Source organism: Lissotriton vulgaris, chromosome 2_1 (assembly GCF_964263255.1).
Source record: "Lissotriton vulgaris chromosome 2_1, aLisVul1.2, whole genome shotgun sequence".
Lineage (NCBI taxonomy): Eukaryota > Metazoa > Chordata > Amphibia > Caudata > Salamandridae > Lissotriton > Lissotriton vulgaris.
This window is the reverse complement of record NC_141687.1, coordinates 1058679534-1058692320: the sequence shown is the minus strand read 5'-3', so window position 1 is coordinate 1058692320 and position 12787 is coordinate 1058679534. Positions and strand designations below refer to the sequence as shown.

Genomic DNA, 12787 nt, shown 5'->3' with positions numbered 1-12787 from the left:
TTAAATGTACCTAATGCAGTGATTGCACTTAAGTGTTCTTCTCCCACTTAACAATGGCACCAATTGTATATTTCACTTGAGACCATTTAATTTCTAGACGCCCAACATATCTCAAATAATAGGAAGTGAATAGCTTATTTTTCCATTGCTTTATTTTGAGCCTTTCGCACAGGGTAATATTGCTAATGAGTTTATATACCTGCTTCCGTTTTGCATTTGGAATTACTTTGCCCTACCAGCTTAACTATAAAGACTCTCTCGGTTTAAGTATATTTTAATCAGAATAGCCTCATTTTTATGTAGTGAAAGTTTTCGTGGAGAGGAGGTTCAAACTATTTAAAAATATCACACATTGGTAAGGTATATTCTTGATATTCCTTATTCATTACAACGGATGCAATTTCTCAAAATGTCCCTCACATGAAAGCAGATGTTGAGTTTGAGGTATAAAATCAGCCACCAACTATTCTTTACCATACTCGGCCTTGCATGGGTTTTGCAAACTCTTTCCTTATGTACACATTTTTGCTTAATTTAAGTTTTTGTCTTTTATCCCATCCTCACTCACGTTTCCTTGGACAGACATCTCTTCAATCCTAAACATCCGCCTGCAACACTTTGCTAGCTAGCCAAATATGCACTTGAGTCAGCAGAAGGTTTGCATCAGATGTCAAGTTTAATATCACGAATATTATTTTGGTAGCCTCCCCCGCCAGCTCACCCTTCCTGTGAAAATGTAATTGATGTAGAGTTCTCAAAGCCAAATTGCTTCTCAGTTGGCAGAAGCACACATTTTCTTCTCTCCAGTGGTTGGTTGGCCTTGTAGCATGGATGAACTCTCATCCACTGTCTGGTTGCTGCTGGATCTTAAGCTGACATTAATTGAGTTGCGGTTTCTTTTTTTCTTATTTGCTCGCGATCTCAGCCTTAGAACCTGCAGTGGTTTTCAGGTTTGGACTTTTTTGATCAGTCTCCAGACTAGGACAGCTTATTTATTTCACTTGCACAGATGTGACGAAGCAGATGTTGCGGAGTTAGGAGTTTGGCAGCTTCGCCTCTGCTTTCATTTCAAACTTTGGTCCAAAAAAGCTTTTGTCGATCTCGGACTCATCAGTAAAGTAAAACGAGTTGTAATTTAGATGGGAGAATAAAAGGTGTTCAACTTTGTAGGTAACCAGGAATTGACTTAGAAAAATCAACATTTAATTAATCCTTATTGCTGTTGAAATATCTACCACCATTGGGGTTCTCTGTTGGTCAGTTCCCCGCCTGGGCACAGGGACTCATATACCGCACTCACCATGTAATCGTCAGTGGCAGACAACAACCCCAGTCCTGAGCATCAAACCAACACAAAGCAGTTTGTATTGCACTATGGTTTTGTTGTACATGCCTTTTATCTCTTGCCTTCAGCTCCAGGATTCCAGCTTGCAATGCTATGGTGGACCTTCATACAAACTGTTGTGGCTCCTGCCACCCGCTGCATCTGTTTTCTTAAGGAACTGTTGAATATGTTCAATAAAGTACAATGCAAACTTATTGAGTCTACAGCGGCTTCCAAAGAGGTGACCCAGCGCTAGCAGCAGTTGACCGATAAATAGCAAAAAAATAAGATTACAAGGCAAATTGAAAAATAAATGATTTCACATTTTTTCAAAAAATGGATTCGGATAGAGCTAACGGAGACCTAGCAGAAGAGAATTCCAGAGCCTTGCCATTAGGTGCACAAAAGATCCTCCACCTGTCCTAGCTTTAAAAAAACGGGGAATGTGAAGCATTGGATCACCAGGATATAATTTGAGAATAGGCCTTGAGTCTCTTCCTTGGGTAGAGGGGATCTTTACGTTCTAGAGCTCTGTAGGCGAAGGTAATAGGCTTGAATTGAATCAGTTTAATAACGGGCAGCCAGTGAAGTAGTTGATGGTAGGGTGACACAGATAAGCGTGCCGAAATCTTCAAAATTAGTTGAGCCACAGCGTTTTGATTAATCTGAAGGCACGGAGTCACATACACCAGACGGCCCAATTATAAGCTGTTGGCATAGTCCAAGCTTGAAGTCATCAAATACTGAATAATACCCTCTACCCCAAAACAGGTGGTTTACTTTTCTTTGATTGAGAAAGATTCAAAAGTTCTGGTTTCAGAAGTGAGAGTTCTGGTTCTCAGCTGTTTTACCACCGATCTGCGCCACACAGGCCCAAGAAAAGCACTCGAAGAATAAGCCGGGCCAAGTGAAGCCATCATAAAAAGGAAGCAAAAACAAGCATTGGCAAAACCAGTAGATGTGGCCCCAATGCTAACACTGAAACCATAAACATTCATACATTTTATTTGCATGCTGTTATATCCTGAATGTATTTATTATAATTAAGTGTCCCATTAGCCATGTCCCTTACGCCACCCTTTGTTTTACATTTCCTAGCATGCACGCCACTCAAGCTGGAGTTTAGTGGTGCGATGGTTCAAAGAGGTAGCTGCATGTCCTAGTGCGAATAAAGAAGACTTACCTCTCTGCGTGCATCTACCACTTCTTTACAAATTTGGCTACAATCTTCCATACATTTCGCTGCTTTCTCCCCTGAGTGTTAGTGTATCTTACCTGCACACTCTTTAAATGCTTCTTTCTGACAATGGTGTTCAGCTCAGATCTCCTTTGTTATTGGAGGTTTTTACCATGTATGATATTAAACTCATAACCATAGCTTTGTATGATCTTTAATAGACTGGTCAGGTGGAGAGTCAATTGAGTTCTCAGGGAGAGTGTGACCTGGGAAAGAACAAATTGCTTTAATTGGGAGGAGTTTCTTAGGTTAGTTATGGCTGTGTCGGATTACACCTCACAGTACTACTGAGAGTAGTCTGTTTAAACTACTTAAAGGTTAAGAGCCTGTTTCTTAGTTGTGTCCCTGGTGGTTTAACAAGCAGACAACAAAAACAGAAGAAGTTCGATAAGTAGAATCCTGTTTCAGATATTGCAGTGGGAGATGGAGTCAGAATCATAAAGAAAGGATGTGCTAAGCATGGCAAATCATTGAAGTTTGTTAAAGTTAATCCACCAAGTGTTGTCACGCAAGATGCTTCAGTTTGAAATTTGAGCAGAGTATAGCAATGCAAGCAAATTAGGAATATCATTGATAGTGTATGTGATGAGCCACAGGCACAATGTGTGTTCAATTTGCGGAATAACATACTGATTCTACTTGTGCGGATTTTGGGGCCTCAGATTTTGGAAGTGCACACATGAACAATTTGGCATAGATAACTTTTCGGAAATACCCTCATTCGATTCATTGCTGAAACCACCAGAGGGAACCTTTGCTTTTATAGTAAAAAGTAATGCCTTTAATGGGATGCCTCTGTAAAACTTACATTATTTTAGTAATTCTATTTTCAATCAAAGTAATACATGTGTTAGTGATATATATTTTGCTTTATATTCTTTTTATGTAGCCTTGAAAAATTCTGTTAGCACACCTTTCTTTTACCTCCGATATATTTAAGAGTAATTGTCTTAAGGTTTATTTTAATTATTATATATATTTTTGAAGGGAAGGATGTGTTATGTCCTCTATGTACTTATTATAATTATGTGCCCCGCACGCCATGTCCTGTGTGTCTTTCTTTGTTTTACCCTTCTTAACATGGTTGTAGTGTTGATGGCACATACCGTGAGTTGACCATCTTCCTTTGTGCTTCATGGTTTCACTTCTTATTAATTCGTGGGTGGTCCAAGCTGGAGAGCCTGTGTCATGTTTGGTTATATACACATAGCAGAGTTTAATCTGCGGTGATTGCACACTGATGAGTCCACTTAGCGTGTGTTTAAACTCTCTCTCAAACAGATTTAGCAGGTGTTTAACATGTAAGGGGTGGGCCTGACTTGAATGCTGTTTTGGATACAAGCCTAGAAATGAGTTTGCCAAAGTTTGATCTTAGTTTAAACTCTGTAACATGATATCGAGTGGTATCCTTGAAGGGCAAGACTTCCATCGGCTACTGCCAAAGTACGAACCAGACAACCACCGGCATGCAGTGTCAGACTACCACTGAGACATTCTTGGAGAACTTGCAAGATGAAGTCCTTCTCCTAATAAGACACAGTTGTTTCTGGAAGTAAACAGTGTGACTGGCAAATCCATAGACATTACAGTGGAGTGTGCCGAGTGTGTGTTTGCGTGAGCGGCAGAGCCTGTCTGTGACCATGATGGAATTTGAACACTTGGGAAGGTTTATATGCAATGTTTGTGCTTCGACTCAGTTGAAAGCCTTCTTAGCTCTTTCTGTTTGCTCAGTGCTGCCTGACAGCGTTGGTCTTTTGCTCCCCAGGTTTGTGCTGAGAAGCAGCGCTTTGAAAAATTGATGGAGCACTTCAGGAATGAGGACAATAACATCGACTTCATGGTAAGCAATGCTCAACGGAGTGTGTGACAAACAGCAGTCACATTGATTTCCTCTCTAATAAACATGATGTATATGGTCTTTATTTTTCTTCAAGAGTGAAAGAATCCCACAGTTGACAGTAAATGGCCAGAATTTGTGTGGTAGGCTCGAAGTCAGTATTTCTTACCCCTAAGTCAGCGACAATGCCTTTGCTTGCACTGTATGCCACTGAATTCATTTTAACTAAGCTTGATTAGCGGATGAGTATTTAGTGTTATTATATTTTTGACCTTCAATGCACCGTGCCTGTCGTGGATGAGGCATCTAAAAGGAGTGTGAGAACTTCAGAAAATATATAATACAGTGTACATGTTTCTACTCTTGTTAAAAGGAGCAACATGGAGTCTAAGAAGCAGCATCTATTTACGGAATGGGCTCTGTCCAGGGAATATTGACAGGGAACCCTCCCACTCAAACAACTTACAGTCTCTTCTCCGCGTGGACCTAACCATTGACTTTGGATAGTCACCTGGTTCACTGCCAGTAAACACCAATAGAACAGACCCATCTGATACCTATGTTGCAAGGGGGAAAGTGCAGTGCCTCTAATAGGAGCTGGAGGCAGATCCCCTTGTAGCCATTTTCATCATGTGTGGGGTTGTCATGCTTCAGATCCCAACTCTACCTTGATGTCTTAAAGGCAACTTAAAAATGCACAACTCAAGAACAAAGTCGTTCTTAATGTGTAGTGCAGTAAGTGAAGTCAGTCAACGCCTAAAAATGATCCATCTGGCTTGACTACCTGTACACGTGTGCCCAAGGAATCCTCCTTTCTTCTTCCTGATAGGGACTCTAGGATCAATTTGTTTGTCTTTTTGGTCCAGAGTTTTTCCTCAAACGTTTTAATCAATAAAAAACGTAGTCATCGAATTATCGAGTTTCCAGTTCAACTTCTTTCTCCATACCATACTTTAACTAATATATGGCCCTGCAAGGAGTTTTCAGACAAGATCACCGGATTAAGATGCGCCTGAACCCTGACAGATAGAGAAAAAACATCCAACAGTAGTCCCTTCTTTTCTTAAAGGCACAGTGGTGTCTTCCACGGCCACCAAATATTACGCAGTGTTGGCTACCCCCACCCCCCTCCCTTACCAGCAGTTACTACGGTGGTATTTACAGCAAGCGCTGGCATAACTTCTGCTAAAATTTCCCTTACTTTTTGCAGCCGAACTCTATAAAGCCCATCATGTGGTGAGTAGTAGCGTCTGCTGCTCTGGGTATTTAGGCCTTGGGTCTACAGTGTTGCTCAATCACCACAGTACAGATAGATTTTCCAAAAAGACTCAATAACTGAATCTGATCCCTGATGGAGCCACACAGATAGTGTGCATTAAAATGCAAAGTCGCCCTGCGGCTCAAGCTGGCCCTCAACCGTGGATTAAACCAAGCATTGTATGGTCGAGGCTTTCAATTTAATACACAATCTATCTTCTTTAATTGGTGTTAGTCATTCTTTTTTTTAATACTTGTTCAGATTAATTAAAACTGAACCAATTCGATACAGCACATAAGCTACAATAATCGAGTAGCTCGGCTCTGGACATTGACCTAACCCGAACACAATTTAAAAGCATCACTTAATTGTTTCACGTTGTTCAGGCCTTTCCATCAGCCAGCACATTTATCCACATATGTTATCACCAAATTACATTTTTCCAAATGTCCTCCCATTGTCTACAGCCTCATTGCTTCATGTGCATTATAGACTATTAGTTTCTGACATTTTTGACCGAATAATCATAGGGTGATTCGTTGTCATGATTTCTTTTGTTTATTTGTTTTTTTACACTGGACTAGCCAAGCAAAAAAAAATCTATTCTAGATGAAAGAAGGAATGTGACATCTGGAGGCACCTGTAAAATACAAACCAAGGTTTTAATGATGGCAGGGTACATAAATTGTACAAGGATGTTAACAGTTCCCAGGAGCTATCTCCTTAAGTTCTGTCTTGGAAAACGAGCAAAGTCTACACTAGTGCCATTGACATTTTGTGATTTCCTCACCTGCTGGTTTAATGATGACAACCGGCTACCAGCGCACAGTAGTAACACTAACAGATCTCTTTGACGCAAGTTACGGCAGCCTCGTAAATAGTATTACGAATTTGCTGAGTACAAAAATCTCTTTTAACTTTGGACCATGTTTCTCACCCCAGAGGGATGGGGCTGGGGTCTTGCCTCCTTCTCTGCATAGCAAGAAAGCTCTTCTCATAATTGTTGTGGTGCTTCACATATGCAGGTGCAAGGGGTGACAACCATCCATACAGTGTGTACCTTCATTTCACAGATAACACAACTTGTTGAAAAGACATAACCTAGGTCTTGCCTTTTAGTTACACAAGTTTGGCTTTCCAACCTCCAGCTGTCGCGGTGGCACAGGTCCCCACTAGAATCGCCTGACCTGCAAATTGCTCTGCAAAAACAGTTGATGGACAGAATGCAGAACAATGTCATACATTCACCCCAGTACAGAGATCTGGGCCTAAATCCATCGTTTTTTTGCTCACCACACCACCCCAGTTCATACCTGGCCATATGCAAATCAGCCTTGACCCTATGCCTCATGGGAACAGTCCAGCCCCTTTTGTATCGCTCTGCAAATTGCTCTGAGCTTTTTCTTACTCCTTATTGGTCCTTTTAAAAGGCTGGTACTCCTAGTTCTAGAACATAGAAATCCATATTGTGCAGCACTCGTGAATCTAATACACACAGTTTTGCAGCGTCTCACTGGAAAATGTTCCAAAATGAAGTTGAGAAAAAAACTTTGATGTCCATCGCTGCCTTATTTGTTGGAAATCCATCGATTTCAGGTCAAAGTTGTTGTTAAGCCCCATGTGTCTAATTTGTCTTTCCGTTAGAGATACTATGGTGGGCTTTCTGTTTTCAGTTTTGAAGCTGCAAATCTTTCAGACCTAGTTGAGAAAAATCGAAATCTGATATAAACAAACCCAAAGGCCCTTGTTTGTTCCAGGTTCTCAAGCCAGTGCTGGAAGCAAACGCGCCTGTCTTTACGTAATAAGTTTTCTTTTATGACAACCTTTGGGTTATCTTTTAAACCAAAATATTGCTTTATCTTTTCTTATCTCACGTGACTTCTGTAAAAAAGTGATTCCATGAGTTAAACATGAAAAGGTGAGAATTAAAGGAGGAAGGACTATTTGTTTCTTACCTTTGGTGGTGAAAAACTTAGATCTTAACCTTCTGAGTCGATTCACGATAATTTTTCTGTGAGCAGATGTGATATCTATCTTATGTGCTTCTAAATTTGCACAAGTAAATCCTACCTATTGCTGGAAACATCTTTGTGATAGCCAGAACCAATGCAGTGATATTTTCCACGCAAAGCAAAATGACTCCTTGTCTCCCTCCATATCACCGCTATGCGAGACAATCCTGAGGCGTGTAGGAGCAATCTAAGCCCGCTAGCGGCGACGCCTTTGGTGTGATAGAACCTACAAAGGTATTGTTCGGTTTTTGAAGGAAGTCTGAAGAGGGCATGTGGGATGGAGGTGGAAAGCTTAATAATGAAAAGGGTTGATATATTCACAGTAACCTTAGCAATAGTATTTATGTATGATTACCAACCAATTCAACCAATAATTTTAAATACAATTAATACTTTATTTGTGCAAACAGTTACCATGGTTTTCAAATGTTACATTTGTGTTTTGGAATCCAGTATTCCCGGTCATTTTGCTGAATCATCTGTTTCCCTCCCATCTGTTCTCAATGGTTTGCTTGTTTGGTTGTCTTTTAGGTGGCGTGCATGCAGTTCATCAACATTGTCGTCCATTCTGTTGAAGATATGAATTTTCGAGTTCATCTGCAATTTGAATTTACCAAACTAGGACTGGATGAGTATTTGGATGTGAGTATCTTTTAATTGTAATCACCTTTCCTTCAATGGGCGAGCATTTTCTTTATAATGCTTCTTTGTTGTCCACATCTTAGAACTTCAGAATCGCAATGCTTCACTATTAACTGAAAGAGCCCAACCGGTGGATGATGTCAGACTAGGTCTCAAAACCCAAACTGATATCATCAAACAAAGGAACATTCTAGAATGCCTTTTATTGGTTAGTGCTAGTAACATTGGGCTGGTTACAGATCACTTTTTTTCCCTACACTGGATGGCCTCTTAACAATGCTGTGTTGGGAGATGGATAATAAAAGTGTGCCTTTTGTAGTGCAAGTATTTGTTGGTGTGGTGCTGAGCTTCCAGAGCTCCATTCTAGCGTTAGTGTGATAAATAGGTGTAGTGCTGAGCACCATTGTGTATGTTATACCTGTTCCATGAGTGTTTAGGATACAGGTATGTGTACAACAGAGGCCACTGGTGCGCTTGAAATGCCACCTGCCTTTTCCCGGTCCTTTTGTAGCATGGTAGGTAGAGTGGTGCAGAGGCCCAGTGCAGTAGCACACTATAACTTCAGCAGACTCGCTTCTACAGGCTAGTATTTTGAATTTACCCTACTTCGACACAACTGGTAACCTTTTTTTATTTAATTTAATGTCATTTAATTTAATTTAGTGTACTTTATATTAGGGTTAGGGTTAACGTGAAGAATAGGACAAGGTTTATTTAGTTTAGGTTTGGCATAGAATATGGCCTTTTTTATTTACATTTTCTACAGGGTTATTGTTAGATTAGTGCTACAGTAAGGCTAGTTAAAAAATAATAGAAGTAAATCTGATTCAGGGTTAGATTAGGCCTACTCCTAGCTGTTTTGAGAGCTGATGATTAAGGTAATGGGGACTGTTAATCAAGGGTTTTGTAGGGCGCACTACTCGCCCGCGAGGCTCTCAAGGCTCAGGGATGTCAATATATTTGTGATTTCAGTATACAGAAGATGACGTCAAAGTAATGGCTTAGCTAGGTACTTCACAGTAATGGTCCTTGAGGTAATGGTACCCATGACATAAACATTGTCATAAGTATTTTCTGGCACAGGCTGTGTTATGGTTGGTTTGATGCAAACCAAGTGTGCATTAAATATTCAATTTTCTTTCGTGGCACAAGCGCAGTCCAGGCACCGTATGGTAATGGTGGCACACAGCCAATGGTTCGCGTTGTGCGCTCCAACGCTTATCCTTTTCTTAGCTTATGTTTAGAATTCAAGGTGTGACACATAGGCCTCAGTACCTTTAACATGCCCTTTGCTTTATTACCATGTGTAGCCTGGATGGTGCAGTTAGTAAATATCTGCCATTTTCACTTCCTGCTGCAGATGTAATGTAATGCTATTGGATTGCTACTGAATACTCATTATTTATGGAATGCGCTGTGTCCTACTTGATTCCTAGTGCAGGTGTTTGGTGTGTGATGTCTCTGCCACTCTTTAACAGGAAACAACAGTTCCAAAAAAGTACTTAGAAGACCTATTGCAGACGTTAGTAAAATCCATGGGTGTTTGATGAGTGGTCCATGCGCTGATGCGCAGTGTACATTAATTTTATTATTCATTCCAGTGATCTATTTGGCACGTAACATTTAACTCAATGTAAAAGCCTACCAGAATTTTGTGTACCTTTCCTGTTTCAAGATCCAGTAGTCTGCAATGAATTGTTTGTCTGCATAACTCACTATTGTGCCTGTTTCTGACTTTTAGAAGCTGAAACACACGGAGAGCGACAAGCTGCAAGTCCAGATTCAGGCATACTTGGACAACGTGTTTGACGTGGGTGCGCTGCTTGAAGATGCTGAAACCAAGAATGCGGCACTGGAAAGAGTTGAAGAACTGGAAGAAAATATTTCTCATGTAATTTCATATCAGAAAGTTTTTTGCTATTGCTTAACTATTGCCAAGGTCTTGTGGGCAATCCTAGCTTGCCCAGCTCTGACAGACACTGCAGCCTGCTTATTTGTAGCCAGAGGAGCTTCACTTTTAATATCCTGTGTAGATCCCTTGATGGGTGTGGGGCCTGCCAACAAAAGCATATAGATGGGTGGCAAGTGCCTGGTTGAAACTCTTTTCCTGCTTCCTGAGTTTATCACCCCCAAAGCTGAAAATATCTTTGTCAAAAGATGGCGGTGTTAGTAGCTTTTCAGCTTTCTCTCTATGTATTTGGCATTTTGGAAGCATTTTAACCCGCACATGCCCTATTTATAGCTATGCTTAGGAACTTACTTTTAGTCAAAGAAAGCACTTCCTCTTCCAAAGAGAGGCTGAAGCGTGACCAATAAGCGAGCCTGCTCTCCACCCTTGTCAGTATGTCTTGAGAAGGACCCTCACCTTCATCTTCCTAGCACGTAAATGCAGGTAGACGGGCCAGGTGTTAGAGCACTTTTTAACAAGCACAGACTTATTTAACAAAATACTTCACAATAGTCTACACATGAGATTTGTTAGATTAGTTATGAAATTTCATCCCCGACTCAACCCTTCATCACTGGCGTACACTACAAAAACTAGAGAGAACCTCATCCTTAACACACTGTGTAACCAGGAAGTATTGTGTTTATTAAAATAATCCCGTTTATGCATTTTTTTTCCAAGTGCCAATTTAAAACCCATTTGCCAGATTTCTCCTTCTACCTAATCTACTAAAATAGTCCTGTCGGAGTGGGGACGTTGAGAGGAAGTATTGTTCATGACTCAAGGTCTGTGGTGAGGGTACCAAAGCCATGCATTTAGCTTCCAAAATCTATTGTGTCCCCCACGGAGTTGGTGCAGGGCAAGCTGAGTTTAAATTGAGTTTAGGCTCCGGGTTAGTTCATAAGGGAAGTTAGATGCATTGCCAGTGTGCCCAGTTGGTAAAGGCTTAGGTGCGTGATCTCAGGTAGTGCCCTTTCCCATCTTTAATGCAGTTAAAAAAAAAATTCAAACAACTGCTAAAACGGTGCATTTCAGGTAGAGTGTTTGTTCGGCAGTTCCAAGGCATGTACTTGAAAATCTGCTGCTAAGCTCTGCGTTCTTTGTTAAGTCCGAAAACAATTTGGCAACCAGGAAATCAGAGTTAAAATATCGGCTTCCTCGCTTAACCAAATTGTGTAAGTTTATTAAAATCTAGTTATTTCACCGAGTCTCATGCTCCTAGGTTGAAAGCACCTTGAAGTAATTCAGTTAGAGTTTGCACTTTTCAAAACCTTATTGTCTATTGTGTAGTAGGCAATAGTGTTGCTCTATCTGCTACAACAATATTGGTCAAAAGTAGGAGGGAACAAAAAAACCTCTCGGCTCACGGTTCTCTCAGGGCATCGTCATCAGGGTGGCGGAGGAGGAGGCCATGAATGTTTCTAAGTTTCAATTTCAATAAATGTTACTCCCTGAAGTGATTTTCGTACTAAATTAAATCTCCCCCAAATGTTGAAGAAACACCTTCACATTTTAAAATCCCTACCATAATTTTACAGAGCGCGTTTTTGCATAATTTGTGTGCTAGCTATTTTGATAGCTCTGCTAGCACATTGGCTCAGAGGACCAAACTGAACCGCTGGCTTTGGTCTGGCTCAGCTCTCCCTATGAATTTGCTGGTTTGCTTCACTTCCGCATGACAAGGAGAAGCACTTCTGCACCTTGAGGCTGCATGAGGTGAGTTCTATGCATTCATGATATTAAATGAACGTCATTAGCAATGTGGCAGTGCTAAGATATCTGCCATCTTCAAATATCAGAGTTAAGTCCTGCCACCAAAAAGTCGCATTTCATGAATGAAGGAGAAAACTGAACTCGTATGGAAGGTTTTCCTTCAGGACTACATGCTACAAATTCTCCAGCAGCAAATCTAATCCTCAGGATTATTTGGTGGTAGTTCATATATTAAATTGTCTGAATATTTGTTGACACTATTAAGTTCCTGATTAAGTCAAACCTCTGCATGAATGCAGTTTGAAAAGTAGGTATGTAGCTCAATATCACATTTTGCAAGGATCCTTTTCTTTGCATCGGTCAGTATTTTTAGTTTTTTTACAGAAAGAAAAATCTGTGTTAATATTTTGACAAAGTAAACAAAAATCATACAAAGATTCTTCCAGTTGCAAAATAACACCGACCATTGCAAGAAGAATGGTAAAATCGCACACCATTGCCATATATGGTAAGGAGCTAAATAGCACCGCCCTGAAAATTAACAGCACATGAACAGTTTACGTAACCCTGCCCTCGGTGTTCCACATGATTGGTAAAACACATTGTACTGATTTTATTTTAGTACAAGTCCAGATGCTTTCATTTATCAGGCGGTGTCATAGAACACCATAATGCAAGACGTGTAATACTGTTTCCATACACAGTGAGCCTTTTTTGTCATTTTCAAAACAATAAGCAACCATCACACAAGCCCTGTGTCTGGCAAGCGCCTTGAAACAATTCAGTTATGCGTTGCTCGCTATACAAAGCCTATGA

General features: G+C 40.5%; 1 protein-coding gene across 13 annotated transcripts in view; it reads left to right on the top strand.

Annotated features, from left to right (window-relative positions):
- Window positions 1-12787, top strand: part of FMNL2 (formin like 2) — a 566092-nt gene that overhangs the window by 448005 nt on the left and 105300 nt on the right. For all 13 annotated transcript variants that reach the window (XM_086956698.1, XM_086956700.1, XM_086956695.1 and 10 more), the window contains 3 exons: window positions 4327-4401; window positions 8200-8310; window positions 10052-10201. In XM_086956698.1, coding sequence (XP_086812824.1) covers window positions 4327-4401; window positions 8200-8310; window positions 10052-10201 — 336 coding nt within the window. The remainder of the gene's footprint in view (window positions 1-4326; window positions 4402-8199; window positions 8311-10051; window positions 10202-12787) is intronic.